The sequence below is a fragment of the Polistes fuscatus genome, unplaced genomic scaffold, assembly GCF_010416935.1.
Source record: "Polistes fuscatus isolate 324 unplaced genomic scaffold, CU_Pfus_HIC Scaffold23, whole genome shotgun sequence".
Lineage (NCBI taxonomy): Eukaryota > Metazoa > Arthropoda > Insecta > Hymenoptera > Vespidae > Polistes > Polistes fuscatus.
The window spans coordinates 110,852-130,834 of NW_025113100.1; the positions used below are offsets into that span (position 1 = coordinate 110,852).

At 33.0% G+C, this 19,983-nt stretch overlaps 1 protein-coding gene across 4 annotated transcripts; it reads left to right on the forward strand.

Moving 5' to 3' along the window:
* The first annotated feature begins 569 nt into the window (after nt 1-569).
* LOC122518247 lies at nt 570-18,612 on the forward strand. Of its 4 annotated transcripts, XM_043637045.1 has the most exons (5): nt 9,865-10,399; nt 10,500-10,618; nt 14,057-17,276; nt 17,371-17,656; nt 18,221-18,612. In XM_043637045.1, the coding sequence occupies exons 3-5, from the start codon at nt 14,916-14,918 to the stop codon at nt 18,403-18,405; spliced, it is 2,832 nt and encodes a 943-aa protein (XP_043492980.1). In that variant the 5' UTR covers nt 9,865-10,399; nt 10,500-10,618; nt 14,057-14,915; the 3' UTR covers nt 18,406-18,612. The 4 variants fall into 4 exon arrangements, with proteins under 4 accessions (XP_043492979.1, XP_043492981.1, XP_043492980.1 ...); XM_043637044.1 differs by lacking the exons at nt 9,865-10,399; nt 10,500-10,618 and adding an exon at nt 570-1,248; XM_043637046.1 differs by lacking the exons at nt 9,865-10,399; nt 10,500-10,618 and adding an exon at nt 9,116-9,397.
* Nucleotides 18,613-19,983: the final 1,371 nt, after the last annotated feature.

A 19,983-nucleotide genomic window follows, 5' to 3' on the forward strand; every position in this document is an offset into this window, starting at 1 on the left:
TACCGTGAGCAATAATTAAATCCTATCTAACTTAATAGTTAAAGTCGTATAATAAGTAAATGTTAATTAAAAAAAATATACGCGAACTTCATTATTTCTCTTATTTCGATAGAAACAAATCGCTGGGCGTTGATTTTTGGGAAATGTAAATCAGTATAATGCACGCTTCTTGTCGTCGAAATAAACGAATACGAGAATGGAGCATGATTTATAATAAAAAATAAACAAAAGGAAAACGAAAGATAGGGTAGGTTCGTGAACGCTAATCATATAGTTCTTATATTGCTTTGCTAGTCGACTAATCGTACCAGTCAAAAGAAGGGTTGGTTGTTTTGTGCGCATGCGCGTTAGTTAAAGGGAAACTCACCCTCGTTTGGTGAAGGGGAGAGATAAAAGCAAGCGAGAGGGTAGAGAAAAGAGATAGGAAATGAAGGGGTAGGGGAGAGTGAGAGAGAGAGAAAGGGAGAGAGAGAGAATAATAGAAAGAGATAGAAGAAGAGAGCATGTTAGAGAAGGGGGTAGAAAGAGAGAGAGAGAGTGAGAGAGAGAAGGGGGTAGGAGACAGGGAAGCAACGGCGAAGAAAACGCATATCAGCGTCGCGTTCGGTGTGGCCTCGACGGCTTTTCGTCTCGTCTATAGTTTTCTCTCCCTTCGTTTCTCTCGACATTATTAAGCGTTATTTTCTTCCCTCTCTTCACTCACTCACTCACTCTCTCTCTCTCTCTCTCTCTCTCTCTTGTGTAACTTCCTCCTTCATCTAAATAATCTCATTCGGTCTTTCAAGAAGCGTCTTCGTATTTCCGCTCGTTCATCCTCGTCTATTTCCGTCCGTTCGTTCGTTAGTCTTATCGAAGACAGCAAGCTAGAAAGAGAAAGGAAAAAAGAGATAGAAAGAGAGAGAGAGAGAGAGAGAGAGAGATAAAGATAGATAGAAAGATAGATAGAGAAGGAGAGAGAGAAAGAGAGAGAGAGAGAGAGAGAAATTTAGCCGCTACGTTCGTCACAAACGTAGACCTTTGTTTATCGGTGTTTTTAACCCTCTAGTTGGCTTAATCCGTTCTTTCAGTTTCGGGTGTTGCTCAGAATATTAAACCGGTCGTGTATTACACCTTTGTCCAATTACTATCGTTCTCATATTTTTCTCATAAGTTTCGTCAATTTCACGCGAATTTCCGCAACTCCTGGTGTAAGATGCAGTGCGTCGCAGTTTTTTAGCATTCGCTTTGGATCGCCAAAGCAGAGCCTGGGTGAGTAAAAAAAAGTGGTTTACGTTTGGTGGATGTAAGATTGCGTGTTTTGGAGTAGCTACTACTGTCTGCTGCCGTGTGTGTGTGTGTGCACGCGAGCGCTCGCGCGCGTGTGTGTCTGTGTATGCATGTGCGTGCACGTGTATTTATATCATTTGTATCGGGTATACACGTATTCCTCACGGAAATGTAAAAGTTAAAAATACTTCTCGTGTGTTGGATGAAGAAGAGAGGGAGAGAAAATACTTGCTCGAGATTAGGGGTATTTAAATATCGCTAGAATCTTGAAATCTTTGTTTCAATCTTTCGTATACGAGGAATCAAGCCGGGGTCATTTTGGCTTGACCATTGCTGATGATTATCGCACGGATCGTAACGGATACGTTTTTATACGTTTTAACGTAAACACCGACATAAACGTGTCGTCAACTTTTATTAAGTCCATTAAAGAGGATTTATTATACGCTGTATGTGTGCGTGCGTGTTTGTGTGAGGATAATTCACACACACACACACACATTGAAAGTATACAAATTCTAACGGGATTACTTATATTAAAATGTGGGTCAAAATGATTCGGGATTTGATTTAGGAACAATTCGTAATGTAAGTACCGATGGAACACATGTTTTGTTTGCGAATGATCAATGAGGAAAACAAACGATCAAAAACGTTTCGTTAAAACAGATATTATCTTCGTGTGGTGGTGGTGGTGGTGGTGGTGAGGGTGGTCATTTACGCGCTTTATGCAGGAGAACACGATGATCAAAATATATAAAAACACGTATTAATATTTATGATATTATGATTGATCAACATTGATGTAGCAAGATGTTTTACGATTACTTATTACGCTATTAGAATTGTTGTTTTACGATCGAAATTTAAAAACAAATAAAAAATTCTATTCGAATGCGAAGACCGCAACTCTCTTTGTTAATTATTATTCATTTACGATAGACAATCGTGAATATATTTTTTTTTAATTAACAACAATAAACGTACGACACGATCATCGAGACATCGTTGATTCATCAAACGATTTAACGGAAACCAAATGGGAGAAAGAAAAGTTTTAAATGCATTTGAATGATCATCGTATATGAAAATACTCGAATTTTTCAATTCGTACATTTAGATTCGAGTTTAGAATTTGTAATGAATAATTTAAAGTAGTTCGGATATCGAAAATAGTGAGAACACTTCTTCTCGAATGCTTTTATTCCTTTTTTTTTCTTTTTCTTTTTCTTTTTCTATTTTCTTTCATTATTATTCTTATTATGTTCCGTTCGATCTTAGGAGTTTTCGAGTATGATATTATATTTAAATACGGATCGTATGTATATAACACGCGTCGTAGCAACCCTCGACAAAAGGGTGAAATCAGAGAGAGAGAAAGAGAGAAAGAAAGGGGATGAAAGGGGTGGGATGGAGAGGGGAGGGTAGGGATAAAAGAAATTGGTAGAAGAAAGGGAAGAAACTATGCGGATCGCGTGGAAAGGAAAGCTTTTCTTCTTCGACGAAGTAAGGGAAGCCTCCTCCTCGCGGATCAATAGCAGCGGCCGTTGCGGTCGACACGATCAGCTGATTGGCCTATTGCTAATTCTGTTTACAAGTACTCTTGCCGGCGGTGCGTGGATGGGGATGAATATACATTTAAAAGTGCATAGATACATCGTAGGAATGGAACGCGGAACACGGTAGAACGAAACAAACAAAGTTCGGCCAATCACGATTGTAAGGTTCAAATTTGTCGTTCCTTCGTTCATCGAATTTCAAAATAAAATGTATATTAATCCGTCTGGATCATTTGATCATTCGTTCCTATGTTCCTGTATTTAGTTTTATATTTTAAAATAAATGAATGGATCGGAAGGATCGATTGGAATCGAAACCGGACCAATCCGAGACTCGTGGCGCGTTTTTCGTTCCTTCGTTCATCGAATTTGAAAATAAAATGTACATTAGTCCGCCTGGATCATTTGGTCATTCGTTCCTATGTTCCTGTATTCAGTTTTATACTTTAAAATGAATGAATGGATCGGGAGGATCGATTGGAATCGAAATCGGACCAATCCGAGACTCGTGGCGCGTTTTTCGTTCCTTCGTTCATCGAATTTGAAAATAAAATGTATATTAGTCCGCCTGGATCATTTGGTCACTCGTTCCTATGTTCCCGTATTCAGTTTTATACTTTAGAATGAATGAATGGATCGGGAGGATCGATTGGAATCGAAACCGGACCAATACGAGACTCGTGGCGCGTTTTTCGTTCCTTCGTTTATCGAATTTGAAAATAAAATGTATATTAGTCCGGCTGGATCATTTGGTCACTCGTTCCTATGTTCCCGTATTCAATTTTATACTTTAGAATGAATGAATGGATCGGGAGGATCGATTGGAATCGAAACCGGACCAATCCGAGACTCGTGGCGCGTTTTTCGTTCCTTCGTTCATCGAATTTGAAAATATAATGAACAAATTAATACGATTCGAATCTTAATTTGTCTTTTTTTTTTTAAATAATAGCAGTACGTATCATGGGAGAAAATGGAAGAGAACAAATAAGAGAAAGAGAGAATCGTTTGATGGATCAATAAAATTCATTATGATTATTGTTACGAAATTAACTCAGATCAGAGTTCATTAATTTGCCTTATGAATTTACTATGCAAATCATATATCGGACGTGCGTGTATGCGTGTATTATGCGCGTGTTCTCCTCCTACGCGTATAATAACGTAACAAAATTCGAATTTACATCGATAAGTGTTGTATTGATAGGAGACGATAAGTCACGCGAATCAGTCACGTGAATGCATCGATGTTCGAATAAAACAGTTCATTGTTCAAATCGTATCAGTTTCCAGTTATCAACCTTTGTGTTCCGCGTATAGAAGAAGAATAATTCATTTTTATCAAAAGTTTCGATAATGATTACATCGGTTTTTAAATGAACAAATATAAACAATATATAGAATCCTCGATAAAATGATATTCGTTAAAAATGGGAAAGAAAAAAATGTGGTAATAAAACTAGCCGCGAGCGTTCCTTTTATTTTATATATTCTTTCATCGATCGACCTCGTAGAAAACTATCTAGGACGAATACAAATGTGTGAATCCTGTTGAATATTCTTCTTCTACTTCTCTCCGTTACCTGTCCCTTAAACTAAAATCTATTGCCCGTGAGTTCGTTTTTTTTTCTACAAAAAGAAAAAATACTATTTGCTTTGAATTTATTTGAATTTATTTAAATTACCCTACTTTAAATTATAACATATATTTTGAAACATCCGGTATATATATAGCGTCGTGCTGATGCAACGAGAATGGCCGATAAAGTGTTAATTTTACGTTCGTAAAACATTCGTAAGGTGTTATTCGACGTTGAATGCATTTTGATTTGATGCAAGTATCACATACACACACACACACACGCACACATATATATTTGCATTACGATTAGATTTCCGTGAAAAAACTTAAGCTAATTGGAAATAATTACTCGGTAAGAATAATTGGATAAAAAAAAAATTCAAAGGAACGAAATCTTCTTTTCTTTCATTTTATATATATTTTTTTTTTGTTCTTTCTTTAATAATGATTGATTATAGCTAACGTGCTAACGTAATCTTATAAGAATGATTTTACGTTGGCGTAAGGAACAAATTAGGACGGCTTAGAAACACCTAAAACGATTATGTAACTTACGGATTATTACATCGTACGTGTACGTGTATGTGTACGTGTATGTGTATGTGTATGTGTATCAATATGTAATTTTACATACATACATATACATGTATATATGTATGATAATAATAAAGAATAAGAAGTTAGACTACTCTGATATTATTTCTCGAGTTGATAGTTTTCGAATCAAGTGTCATACATCATCAAGATCGTAATTGTAACGACTTTTCAAGTACTTCCCCGTGGTTCGATAAGAAGAGACGTTAACCTATTTTCTCGAATGTAATCTTCAATTACACCAGTGATTAAGATCTTACAGAACAGATTAAGTAAGTGTATATGAATATATATCTACGTTTGCGAATTATTATTATTATTATTATCTTAACATTCTCGTTATAGAACGTTTCTAAGAACTAAATTGAAAATGAAAATTCGATTAGCCTAATCGATGATGACTCTTCAAATAAAATAAAATAAAATAAAATAAAATAAAATAAAAAATGTAATGCAATTAAGTAAAGGTAAATAAAAATTTACCTGAGTGGTGGGAGTTAAATTCGTGACTCGTACTTTTCTACGAATTTTCTTTTGTTTTATATCATTGAGTTTATTTTTTTGTTTAAAGTAACAAAGATATTGTTATAAATTTATCATCACCGTCATGTATATGTACGTCTATGAGATTTTAATTAATCGAATAGCGAAGAAGATATTATTTCAATTTTATTTAGAAAAACGAATTCGAATAATATTATCGAAAAAGAGAAAAACAAAATAATATGGTTTTAAAAGTTTAATACACCGAACATGTTGTGATCGATGGAAAATCACAGTAATCGATTAACGAGTGTCGCATTTCAATGGAACGCAATTTATTGAACATTAATCGAAGAATTGTATGAATACACCTGAAGTCGATTGATTTATTACGCGGAAAAGAAACTATAAGAAATAACGAGAGATGTGTACTTTCCGTCGATTAAAATATATTACTCGCACCATTACTTTAACACCCCCACATTTTTCCTTAACTCATTCTTGGAAAAAAAGAAAATAAATAAACGTTGAGATCCTCGAACGAGATTTGACCACCTGTCAACTTGAGTTTATACGTGAGATTGTCTCAACAAATTATACTTGTAAGAAATTTATTTATTTATTTATTTAATATTTAATAATATTTTATTGACCCTATAGAGCCTAGGCTCCCATTAGGGCCTATTAAAGGCCATTAATTACAGTATAGTACAATGTAATGTATAGATAAAACAAAACAAAAATTAAAATTATGTAATTATTATTAAACTTATCATTATATTAGTAGTAACGCACAGTAAGTAGATAAATGTAAAAACAAAATAGTAAATAATAAATAAAAGTATAATAGTTCTATAATAGTAGTATAGTAGTATTGGTTCAAAGCAATAAACATATGGTTTAAAAAAAAAAAAAATTAAATTAAATTAAATCGTAAGTCACAAAACACGCTGAATATCTCTATCAATAAAGTAGGTATAACATCTTAATCTGAATTCTTTATATTTATAATTATAATTATGCGAATGGTATAAGAAAAAGTATTTAAATATGAGACAATCGTAAAGGAAATATTAAATAAATTGTAAGAAATATTTGTTGAAATGACGAAAACGTCGTCGTCGTCGGGAGGGGTGGGATTGGGGAAAAAAAAGAAAAATCATCCCTTGTGTGGAATAGTAAAATTCTACCATACCGACGGAGCAATTTGAAATTATAAATAATATATATTTAATTTGTTTTTTTCAATAATAAAATATTATATTTTCGTTATGAAAAATATATATGAAGTTCATCTCTGCGAAGTATAATACATAGATGCAATAATAATGTAAAGAATAAGTAAATTAAAGAGAAATTAACTTGGTCAGTCATTCGTTCGGACGACCGGTAGTGCATGCCACTAACATAAGAGTTATCTTATTATCCTTTTAACCATTTATCAGACCAATTTCTGTTTCCCGTACCGAGGAAACATATTTTTATTCATTTTCGCGAGAAAGAACAAAGACCGGAAGTGGACGGAATATTTTCATCGTCGTTTCTTTTTTTCCAAGTTCTTCTGTTTTCTTCTCATCAGCCCCCTCACCCCTCCCCCCACCCCCCGGTCTTCCACGTAGGGTTGTCTGAAGATTTTCTGTTTCTTTTTTTTATTTTTTTTTTATTTTACTCGCACTCACGGTTGGTTCTCCGTTTCTCTCGTCAAAAACTCTTTCAAAATCTTCAGTCTCTTTTTGTTTTTATTTTTTTGTTGTTCCATTTTATTCTTCTCCTTTCGCGAATATCATCGTACACGATCGTTCTATTCTTTTTATAAAAGAACAGAAATAAAGAAAAAGTATGAACCCACGGGAAAGGTTTTTCTCTTTTTCTCTTTCGTCAAAGTGGAAATGTTGGGGAAAAAAAAGAAAATAAAAATAGAAAAAGAAAAAACTGGAAAAGCATTAAAATGTCGATGACGACGACACTTTTCATATTTTCAGTGTACACCAACTCTCGTCGTAGTGTTTCGATTATGTCAAATATATTATTTAAAGTTCAAACGTAAGATCGTATAATAGAAGACGATTGAATGAATGAATGAATGAATGAATGAATTAATTAATTAATTAATTATGTATCGTCAAAAGTTGAACGTACGAAGAAACGGTAAAAGAGAAATAGAAATAGAAATAGAAATAGGAATAAAATTGTATTTATGGTTGAATTGATTAACGCAGCACGATTTATAATCGGACAATGATCGAATGACGTAAACAATATCTCTTTTTCTCTCTCCGCGTATTATATTTTTTTTCTTTCTTAGGATAAGAAACTTACAAGGGAAGATAAAAATTTTGTACGTACAATAAATTAACGCATGATCATCATCATCATTCATTTCGTTTTTATCATTTACGATAACCCGTCATTATAACTATCTAATTCAAATAATTGTTATACTTAAATAAAATGACGAGAATTATTATAACTAACGTTTATAACCGTTATTATAACTATCTAATTCAAATAATTATTATACTTAAATATAAAAAATGATGAGAATTGGGTGATAAGATATTTACGTTACTAAATTTTAAATTGTCACGAAAAATAATACGTTGTTCGTATATTATTATACGCGTGCACAGAAAGTGCGCGTGTACGTGCACAAAAAGTGCACATATTATATAATAAGAAGAAAAAAAAAAAATAAAAAGAAAAGAAACAAAGCGAATTGTAAACAATTATTTATTTAATAATGTAATGCAATCAAAATGTCCTTCCTCTATATTTCCAAGAAAAAATAAAGATAATTCAATCGTATGACAGAATAATCGAACACACGACATATATAATAATAATTTGGAAACAATTAATCGTGATTATTATCGAGATACCATATTAATCATCCGATTTTTTCTTATTTTTTTTTTTTCTTTTTATATGGAAAGAAATAAAACGAATCTTTCCTAATGAAAATTAAATTTCATTTGGGGAAGAAAATGATCAAATAAATAAGAAGAATGATGATAATGATGAGCAGAAGAAGTAGTGGGTGGGGTGTGAGGGGGAGGGAAAAGAATATATATATATATATATAAGAACTATATATAAAATATAAATATTAATATAAATAATTAATTATTAAAACAAAATTAATATAAATAAATTAATACAAATATATATATAAAATATAAATAGTAATATATATATATATATAACTATAAGTGGGTGGGGTGTGGGGGGGAAGGGAAAAAAATATATATATATATATATAAAATATAAATATTAATATTAATATAAATAATTAATTATTAAAACAAAAATTAATATAAATAAATTAATAAAAATATATATATAAAATATAAATAGTATATATATATATATATATATATAACTATAAGTGGGTGGGGTGTGGGGGGGGAAGGGAAAAAATATATATATATATAAAATATAAATATTAATATTAATATAAATAATTATTTATTAAAACAAAAATTAATATAAATAAATTAATAAAAATATATATGTATAAAATATCTATAATAATATATATTAAACTATAATACTAACTATAATAAAAGAAGAAGTAAAAAGAAAAGGTGAAGAAGAGGGGATAGAAGGGTGGGAGGAGAAAGAGGTGACGATGAAAGAGTAGAAGTAGGAGAAGGAAGAAGAATAAAACATATATACACGCATACACACACACATACACACACAAATATAAGTGACTCGAAAAGAGTATACTCTTAGACTGCAGCTATCAGTATTAGTCCGGCCAGCCCGGCGCGTGTTCGCATTTTCTTATTCAACGAATTGTTTATACATATATAAAATCATCGTTTTTAACGAGAGAGAGAGAGAGAGAGAGAGAGAGAAATAACAAATAATGATTATATTTAGAAACTCGAGTGACACGAGATTAAAGCGTGTACGTATTTTCTTCATTATATTTTCGGTTAACTAAAATTAGAAAAAATAAAATAATAATAATCGAATATAAGTTTATATATTGAAATATTTACTGGATAAATTTAATATCGGGTGTCTTGTGGCAAATTAAATTTGTAATACGTGTATTACGTGTTTAACGTGTGTTCTAGTGTGTGTCTTTAAGAAAAAGTGTATTATTATTTTTTGTTTATTTCTTTCTAAATTCTAAGATCTTCAGAAAAAGCGAGAGAGAAGAAAGATAGAAAGATTTATTGCGAGTGTAAGAGAAAGAGAGAGAGAGAGAAAGAAGTGTAACGTGATCGGTGATAAGACGAGTAACGTATGATTCACGTGAACATTTTTCGATGATAAAAACTAAAACGAATTTAATAAATTTCAACTGGAACGAATATAATAATAATAGTAATAACGTATGTGTATTTTTATATCTATATATATAAAATTTTGAAATAAATTGATAAAAGTAAATAATGAAAGATAGATAGGCAGACAGACAGACAGATAGATAGACAAACGTACAAGTTATTTCGTAGAAATCTAATCTTTTTACAAGCACCGAGTGATAAGAAAAAGAAGAAGAAGAAGAAGAAGAGGAAGAATAAGAAACACGCGCGTTGACGATGAAGATGACGATGATGACGATGACGATGATGTTGTCGTTAAGTTTATGTGAAAAGTTCGTGGATTATTCGAAATATTCTATGATACAATGAAATATATAAAAGTGTAAATAGAAATGAAAATGAAATGAACGTATTTACGTTCTTCGATCGTATTACAAACTTAATCACATAATTTCAATGATCATATTTATTTTCTACGATTTAGTGCGTGTAACATTCGTGGAATTAATTTGAACTAACGAAAAATATTCGTTGTTGAACCGTTAGTTCGATTTCTATCGCGACGAGTGCTGTGTTACATTGCTCTTTCAACTTTGGACTTGATAAAACGAAGTTATATTTGAGAAAATAAAAAAGTAAGTAAGGAAGGAAGGAAGGAAGGAATATTATCGTAGTTTCTTCCCATTGATTTTGAACATAATCATTAGAATTTCGTATTATTTATCTTAAATATAGATTTGGAAAGCAACAACAACAGCAACCACGATCAACGATCAACTACAACTCGACAACTTCTATCATCTTGGTTTATTTTCTTTTTTTGTGAAGGGCGGGGGAGGGTTTTGTTCGTTATGGTACGTTTATTTTTCTTTTCATTTTTACCCCCCCACCCCTTTTTTTTTCTCTTTTTTCTCTCGTCTATATTTATTTTATTATTTATTATTTATTTTTCTTTTTGTATAAATTTTGTATGAAGAAATGTTGGAATTTTGTTAAGTTTTTTTCTGTTTAAAACAAATTTGCACGTACAATTCTGTTTGTTAATAATAATAAAACGAAATGATCACGTTTAAATAATCAACGCGAAGAAAACGAGATGTGTGTGTGTGTGTAAGAGAGAGTAAAAGATGATAACGAGCATTGATTGTTTCGTCAAATGAATAAAAAAATCAGCACGAACATATACATACACTGCTGCTTTTCGTATTAGGAAAATTAAAAATACGACAATGGTTGTGCTTTCGTGTCGTGGCAAAACGATAAAAATGATATCATTTAAGCGTCAGTCGTATGTTTCGCATTATGTTGGATAAAATAATGATGATCGTTGCTATGTTGTACCACGTGGTAGTATAATGCTTGAATCGTAAATTCCTTTATTAATTTTCTTTTTATTTTTTCTTTTTTCTTTTTTTTGGGGGGGGAGAGGATAACACGAAGGTTCATAATTTTTATAGAAAGTTAAACGAAAATAAAATCGTGAAGTTAAGTTAACGAACGTAGGTGGGGGATTGATGAATGGTTAGAAACATTTTTAATGATTTTACCGTACTTCGTTTGAACCCACCTTGTAATTAGATCAGAACTTTTCAACCCACCCACGTATATATTTGTTTATCTTCGTAACAAAAATTATCTATTTGTTAGAATAACAATTAAATGGATAACGATGAAGTTGTCGGAGTATTAGAAAAATTCATATTTTATCAATTATTATAATATATTAAAAAATGAATATAATAATTAACGTTTGTTTTATGTTAATAATTTTCTAACTCAATCGAAAACGAATGAGATAAATTTGTCCATGTTAGTATAACAATAATAATAATAATAATCGTGATTTTCAATCGACAAATTGAATGTCCTCGATGATATTATCGAAAATTCAGTTTCCTCTTTTCCAACTTTTTTCGATTTTGGATTCGGTGTAGAATAGAACAACATCCATAGTGTGTTATCTTTAGAAAGTTTTCTCGATAAACGTTTGTCGTGTATATCAGTAGCTTATGTTCAAAGGTGTCGATACCGTGAAAGTGATCACACAATAGTGTTCTTCATGATCTACCGATTGCATCGGGTTGTTCCCTATAGTCCCAAGGTCTTTTGTACCCTTTCTATATACTCTTGTCTTCTTCTTCTTCTTCTTCTATTATATACACGCCTCTTCTCTTCAATTTATTTTCATTTTACCGTACAATCGAGTAATCGAGACGTAAGAACGAGTCTTTTAAAACATCCCTCACCCCCTCCCTCCCCCCTACCCCCTACCACTTATCAAACAATTATTTATCTATTTAATCGTTCATCGAATTTTCTACTAATTTCTTTACCATAAATCAATTGGAAAGTAGAATTAATCGATAGTCGTATTCGTTTATTTATTGTTAAATATTTTATTGTTGTTAAGTATATTTATTTATTCGTTTACTCGAGTCATATGTTAATTTGAAATTCCTTTTTCTTTCTTTTATTGTAATTCTTTTTTTTTTTTTGGGGGGCGGGGTGGGTGGAGTTTTTTTTGTTCCATTTGTTTGCATGTAACAGAATACGTGTACATACGTATTCATTTCAGTGTACTCTTGTTGGAGAGAATCCACTTAATTTATCTCCGTTTTCTACGATAACAAAGCTTTCGTATCCTCGAAAATACACTGCCTTATATTAACCGAAAGAAAGTAGGTCACTTGGTGTCCGTTTTTAATGAACCAGGAACCACTACCATCACCACCATCACCCTGTGTTTCTTGGATCTAAGTATCTTGGATTATTAATCAAGATTTTTATGGCACTTAGGGGAATTGTTCAGAACAACGACATCCCGTTATATCAATCTTTCATTTTATTACTTTATTTTTTTTTACTTCATATTATTATTATTATTATTATTATTATATTATATTTCATTTATATATTTAATATAAATGTGTAATATTTTATACGATCTTTGACATTTTGATGATTGGTGTTAAAAAAACACACACACAGGTGAGATATCATTCGAATAGATTTTTGAATGCATACGCGAAATACCAAGAAGAATATATAAATAAATTTGAATGACTTTTTGCAGCAGGTGGTCAAGATGAGATTAACTATAGTTAAGATTTTTCTATCTTTATAAATATTCGTCGATTCTCGTTAATTCTTGGCTCGATTTTCTGACGATGGTTCGAAAGGGAACCCTAAAATACAACACATCTCATTTCCAATTATTTCCTAGCCCCCCCCCCCCCACTCCCCCATCATCATCATCATCACTACGTTTATACTTGTACACGTAATGAAATTAATTGGCAAGATTAATTATCAATCAATAATAATATTCTGATCGAATTTTTATTTCAAACGATCGATCCAAAATTGTTTCGATAAATACGGAAGGAAGAAGGAACAAGATGATTGGTTAGAAATAGTAGTAGTAGAAGATGATGAAGAAGAAGAAGAAGAAGAAGAAGGATAGGATAGTTGGTTACTACTCTGTGTATCTCAAGATAAAAACCACGTGACTCTTGTGGCCAACGTTAAATCCTTAAATTGATAGCAACTCATACACAATGAACTTCATTTATAATCGCCGAGTCTAACTCGAGCCAGCAGCTTACAACTCGGCCGGTTACGAAATGTCAGAAGCCGGATCTTCTCGTCTCTGCTAAAAACGTATCTCACCGAGTTAGAAAATCTCGGTGAACAAATGTTGTCAATAATATCAGATCAAATTTATAATCAAATATACATCAATTGGCAATAAAATAACGAATTAATCAAAATAATCTTACGAACAAATTTCGAAATATTATCTTGGATTATATATATAAAATTGACTACGATTTTATCAAATGAATTAATCAATGAGATGTTATCTATCTAAAACAAAAATTCTAATTCAAAAAAAGAAAAAAAACCTTGCTCATACAATTGATTATTTTATTTATCATCTTAGATTAAACCGACACGATTTATAAAACGTTTATTATTAATTAATTATTAATTCACCTAAACCAATTATTATTTGATCACCCACCCCTCCCTCCCTTTATCTATCTAACACAAATAAAAAGAAATACAACACAGATACTTATCGATAAAATAAATAACCAGAAAAAAACTTACGTAAGAAAATGGGTATTGTAATTATTTATTATAACAAATATTAATATTAAAATATAAAAAATATAAAATAAATAAATATATATATATATATATATAATATAAATTAAATATAAAATAAAAAAATATAAAAAAATATTAATACTAATATTAAATATAATATTAAAATTTGTTGATTTCAGAATACACAGTTAGAGCCGAATAAGTATCGTTCGCCGCATGGGTGCCTGGGTTGATGATCGTTTAGCGGAGGAGGAGGAGGTGGTAGTAGTCCTGACGAATCAAGAGGAAAAAACAAAGTATCAAAGTAAGCAGGAGGGCCAATTAAAAAGGACTTACAGAATTTTGGAGGGAAGAATTTGCGATGGTTGCAACTGGACGGGTACGGGCCAGTTGCGTCCAACTGACATCATCATCAACAACATCATCGTCGTCGTCGTCATCGTCATCGTATTCTCCTATTACGTCGCGTTCGCGTCCGCGTTGTTGTTGTTGCCGTTGCGTCGTCAGTTTAGCAGGCAGTTGTACGAGTGGCCATGTTTACCGTTGTTTAAATCAAGGACGAAACTAAATCGGTATTATTGAATCTATTCAATCGAAAATTTCTTCCGCGTGTTCCGACTAAAACATTTTCGCGATATAGTTTATTCTATTTTATACGAAATATAATCTAAAACGTGTCCTCCAGCAGTTTCCAAAAGTGGGAAAATACGAGAAGAAGAAGAAGAAGAAGAAGAAGAAGAAGAAGAAGAAGAAAGGGGGATCAGTTTCTTATCTTCGTTCCTCATCTTTTTTTACATTTACTTTAGAAATTTTCTCATTTTAATCGAGAATATAATAATTAATAATAATAATTAATAATAATAATAATATTGAGGAATTGCAAGAGAATAAAGAAACATCGAAGTTGAGTGGGGGGAGTGAGTGTGCGTGTGTGCGTCGAGTGATATTATTGATGTCTTTAGAAAAAAATCACATTCGGATAAATTGAGTATCGAGGAGAACAAAAATTGTTCTTGCGTTTAACGGTGGTTAGCCAATATGGCCGACTGGATCAAGTTCAAGGGCAAGAAAAATAATCGAAAAAATGAATCTACGGGGGGAGATTCTGAGAATGATACGTTTGGAAATATTGGTGTGTCGGATGCGGAGAAAAATCGACAGATCGTTTATGAGATCGTCGATGATAGGACAACATTTGGGAAACGTTTCGAAGAAAGGATAGACGACGACGATGATTGTGGGAGTGGTGGGGGTGGGGGAGGAGGAACTGGAGGAGGAGGAGGAGGAGGACAGGAATTGGTGGAGGTACTTTTAGAAAATAATACTTCGAACGTTATAAATAATTATAAAGATAATAATAGCGAAGAGAAAAGACTCGTGGATAAAAGCAACGATCAATGGTTAGAACCGGGATCGAGGATACGTCAAGAAGCTAAACAAGAGTTGACGGATAATACGAATAATTCGCCAAAGAGACCAATTAGTCTTTACAAAGATGATTCGTCTAGCCCGCAAAAAATGAAGAAGAACGTGTTCAACGAAAGGAACACGCATTTCGTATCACCTACGAGAATTCCTTTATCGTCTAAGGGGAGTTGTCCCTCGCCTACGGAAAAGAGTACGGAAAGATTGGTCAATGGTAAACCACCCAGGGAGGAAAAGCAACAACATCACGTACAATTTAACAAAGATTCGAAAAAACAACAGTCTAATAATCAGCAGAATAATTTATCCGACGATAGGCAGGAACGGGAACGAGAACAGCAAGAACATCCGAGCCCGTCGATTTCAACTTCGACGACCAGCAGTTCCGAGGACAATTCGACGTTAGATCAATTTTGCGAAGCCAGACCACCCGACGGTGGTTGGGGTTGGGTCGTAGTGGCGGCATCCTTCATGGTCAATCTCATCGCCGATGGGATAACGTTTTCCTTCGGGGTGATTTACGTTGAATTTTTGAATTATTTCGGAGCGGGCAAATCAAAGACCGCGTGGATCGGCAGTCTGTTCATGGCAATGCCGTTGTTGTCAGGACCGGTGGCAAGTTTTCTTACGGATCGGTACGGTTGCAGGAAAGTATCGGTGGCCGGTAGTATACTGGCAACGGTTGGATTCATCGTCAGTTCGTTGACCAGATCAATGGGTTTATTGATATTCACGTTCGGCGTGGTGTCCGGTTTCGGATTGTCCTTGTGTTTCGTTGCCGCGGTCGTTATCGTTGCTTATTATTTCGACAAGAAGAGATCTTTCGCTACGGGATTGTCCGTTTGCGGTAGCGGCATCGGTACTTTTATATTTGCCCCGTTAACCCAATATCTTCTCGTCGAATACGGTTGGCGAGGAACCATGCTGATAATAGCCGGCTTGTTTCTCAATTTGGCCGTGTGCGGTTTCCTGATGCGCGACCCCGAGTGGACTACGACCAGGGCCAAGGCCAAAACCGAGGAGAGGAGGAAAAATCGCGAGAAGAAAAGATCGAGAATGCAAAGTTCCAGTGCCGATTCGTTTTCGGCGAGCAGTTCGGCTAACACGACTACTCAGACGCCTCACGGTGAAACTAAGAGAAGTTTCGCTTCGGCCAACGCCATGATCATTGAAAATTCTCGTTCCCAAGAGGAGGATAACAACGACGACAAATTATTCTCCAGTCTGGTTAGTTTGCCGACGTTCGTTAAGAACGGCGAGAAAGTACCATTGGAAACCTTGGAATTATTGAGCAATCGTAAAAACGTTTACAACGTATTGTTACAAAATTATCCGAATTTGTTGATATCCTCGAAGAGTTTCAGCGATTCCGGTGCGCTTCACGATCAAATCAGTATACCTTCGGCTAGATTCGTACCGACGCCTAGCCCGTTGACCGATTTTAAAAACGACGAACGGAAGGATCCTAATTCCAAGGTGGATGAAAAAGAATTGGGAAAACAGGCCGACGCGACCTACCTTTGGTGGTTGAAAAAAATGAATTCGGATAGTCCGTTGCGTCGTTCGAGTACCATGGAACATCCGCGAAGATTACCAACAGCCTATTTAAAAGATATCAGAATGCATAGGCATAGTCTTACTTACAGAGGTGCCATGCTTAACATCAACAGGTATCGTTTAAGAGCATCCAGTTGTCCGGATATTTATAGGAATTCTATGACCACCATAGCCAAAACTAAATTGGTCTGGTACGCTGGTCTCTGGGAATTCTGGGACTTGATCGTCGACATGTTGGATTTTTCTCACTTTGCCGATCCACGATTCTTACATTTTGCCATAAGTAATTTCCTTTTACATACCTGGTACGACGTACCTTACGTTTATTTAACGGACAACGCTATCGAGATGGGTTTCAGCGAGACGGACGCTTCCATTTTGATTTCGGTTATCGGCATTGCCAACATGATCGGCGAGGTAATTATAATAATATTGTTTTGATTAATATTCAATTAAAAATAATATGTAGAAAATCATAATCATAATCTAATATTGTGAATGAAATTTGTAGATTATTCTTGGCTGGGCTGGTGACAGGGATTGGGCTAATGCATCAATCTTGTATGCGGGTTGTATGATACTTTGCGGTGGTGTCACGGCTATGATACCTTTGGTCGTCAACAATTACGTTATGCTCTGTTTAATATCTGGTGCCTTTGGTCTATTCATCTCGGCGAATTATAGTCTTACAAGTATCATCCTAGTCGAGATGATCACTATCGAGAGATTTACCAATGCCTATGGACTTTTACTCCTAGTTCAAGGTGTCGCTAATCTTATGGGTCCACCGTTGGCTGGTAAATATATTTCAATAATCATTTTGTTCAATTATTTATCGAATTATTCTTTTTCTTCTTAATTGTTTCAAGTGATTTTGGTGCAACAGATTTAGTTATTAATGTTTCTTTGACAAAAAGGTTAGAGGTTTACGATCGATTATTGGGTCATAATAACTTTACATGTATATATGTATGAGGAAACATTTTCAACTAAAGGATTTCTAAACTTTTCCATTTAGAATTTTGGAAATTTGGAATCTTTAATGAATTACTAGTTCCCTTTTTATGAATCACTAAAGTTACTAGAATCAAAACGTGCACGTTGATTCCAACACTGACAAATTATCTTTTATTAATATTGAATGTTAATTCGATATAAAAATCGTAATAGAAAAAATAAGAATAAATAAGAATATTAAATGATCATACGTAATACAATTTCCAATCTTTGTGTCAAAGTTTTAGATAATTCAAATGTGTTTAGTAACTTGTTAATGGTTAAAGCTCATACCTTTGAGTATTGAAATTTGTCAATTAAAGAAGAAACCTTCGACCTTATCGATCCGTTCTTTATTCTTTCAGGGTGGCTTTATGACATCACCGGATCATACGATCTCCCCTTCTACTTGGCCGGCTTCTTCATCGCTTTAAGTGGGGCGTTGCTTTTGGTAATGCCGCTGATTTCCCTCTATAGAAAATTTAGGTCAGGAAGAAGTTCGAAGGATGAAGTGGCCAACAAGGATTTCGCCGAAACGAATAACGTTTAAGAACAAATATAATCACGCGAAATAATCGGATCTTCGATAGGGGGGAGGGGGCAGGGGGCAGGGTGAGAAGGGGGGAGGGTAGAAAGGAGGAAGCCTCGAGAAAAATGGAAACATTTTTTTTTTTTTTTTTTATTCTTTTCTCCAAACCAGTAATTTGAAAGTGTTTTATGTGTTAGGGAAATGAGAAAAAAAGTGATTTAAGAAAAATTAGAAAAGGGAAAAAGGAAAGGAAGGGGAAAAAGATATACGCGTGCATAAATTGTTATGCATTTGAAAGAAAATATTTTCTAAACGCATGATTTATTATCATCGTTGCGTATGCGTGTTCTTATAAAATGTATAAATAAAATATCAACTTTATATTGTTGATTGTAGATCTACTCTTTTTATTCTTCTTCTTCTTCTTCTTCTTCTTCTACTTCTACTTCTCATTATTCTTATTAATTACTTCTTCTTCTAATTCTTCTTCTTATAATTATTATTATTATTAATACTATTATTATTAGAGAATTATTCTTAATAATTATTCTCCAATCTCTAATGTTTATGGTTCCTCTATAGAAAATAGAAAAAGAGAGAGAAAGAAAGAAGTTAGAAGAAATATGAATCATGTTGGTCCAAAGTGTCGGTCGATCAATAAATATATTTACAATATATACATATACACACGCGTAATTTTAAATAATAATAATAATAATAATAATAATAATAATTTAATAACACGAACGAAAAATAGAAAGAAAAGGAAAAAAACAATAAAAAGTAAACAAAAATAAATTAAAAAGAAAAAGAAAAATTGCGAAATATCGATGAAAAAGTTTTGAAAAACAAATTCGTTGCTGATGATCGCCTCCAAGGCCAAAAATAATGAAATCTCGCGGATTGGGGTGGTCAATTTTTTAACGGTGACTCTTTGTGCGTGTGCGTGTACGCGTGTATGTGTGTGTTCGACCGGAGATAGGAAGAGAAACGAAAAAAAAAAGAAAAGAATCTAACAACCAAAATATTTCAGATCTATTATTATTATTATTATTAACAAACAAAACAAAAGAAAAGAAAAGAAAAAAATAGTCGTATAAGAGTTATAATTAAAATACGATAGAAATATGTACAAATTAGAATGGAATGACGGGGGTGAGGCAAGGGGGTTGATAAAATGAAGGAAGGAAGGAGGAGGAGGAGGGGGAGGAGGAGGGCTTTTGTATAAAAGAAAAAACAAAACAAAACATCAGAGAACAAATTGTGTAAAATCGTAATAATTATCGTTAAGCGTATAATAATAATAATAATAATAATTATTACGATTGAATATATCGATGATCTTCGTGTGTAAAACGTTTTGTTTCTCGAAAATGAACGATAATAACGATAAATAATTAATCGAAAAAAAAGATAGTTTTCATTTAATATTTTTCCTTCTTCTTTCCCGGTATTATTGGCTAAGCTAATCGACAACAGGTTAATTATAATTATACAGTTTCGAATCTCAGGATATATATTTAATAATATTTAGTAATTATTGGATTGTACGTATGCATAAATTATATATTACATTAATATTGTCCTATTATATATAAA

Bases quoted from the DNA above. Each gene is read 5' to 3' on its own strand.
- LOC122518247 (XM_043637044.1), top strand. From the start codon at position 14,916: ATGGCCGACTGGATCAAGTTCAAGGGCAAGAAAAATAATCGAAAAAAT. The intron at 17,277-17,370 runs GTAATTATAATA...TGAAATTTGTAG, and splicing joins TTGCCAACATGATCGGCGAG to ATTATTCTTGGCTGGGCTGG. The intron at 17,657-18,220 runs GTAAATATATTT...TTATTCTTTCAG, and splicing joins TATGGGTCCACCGTTGGCTG to GGTGGCTTTATGACATCACC.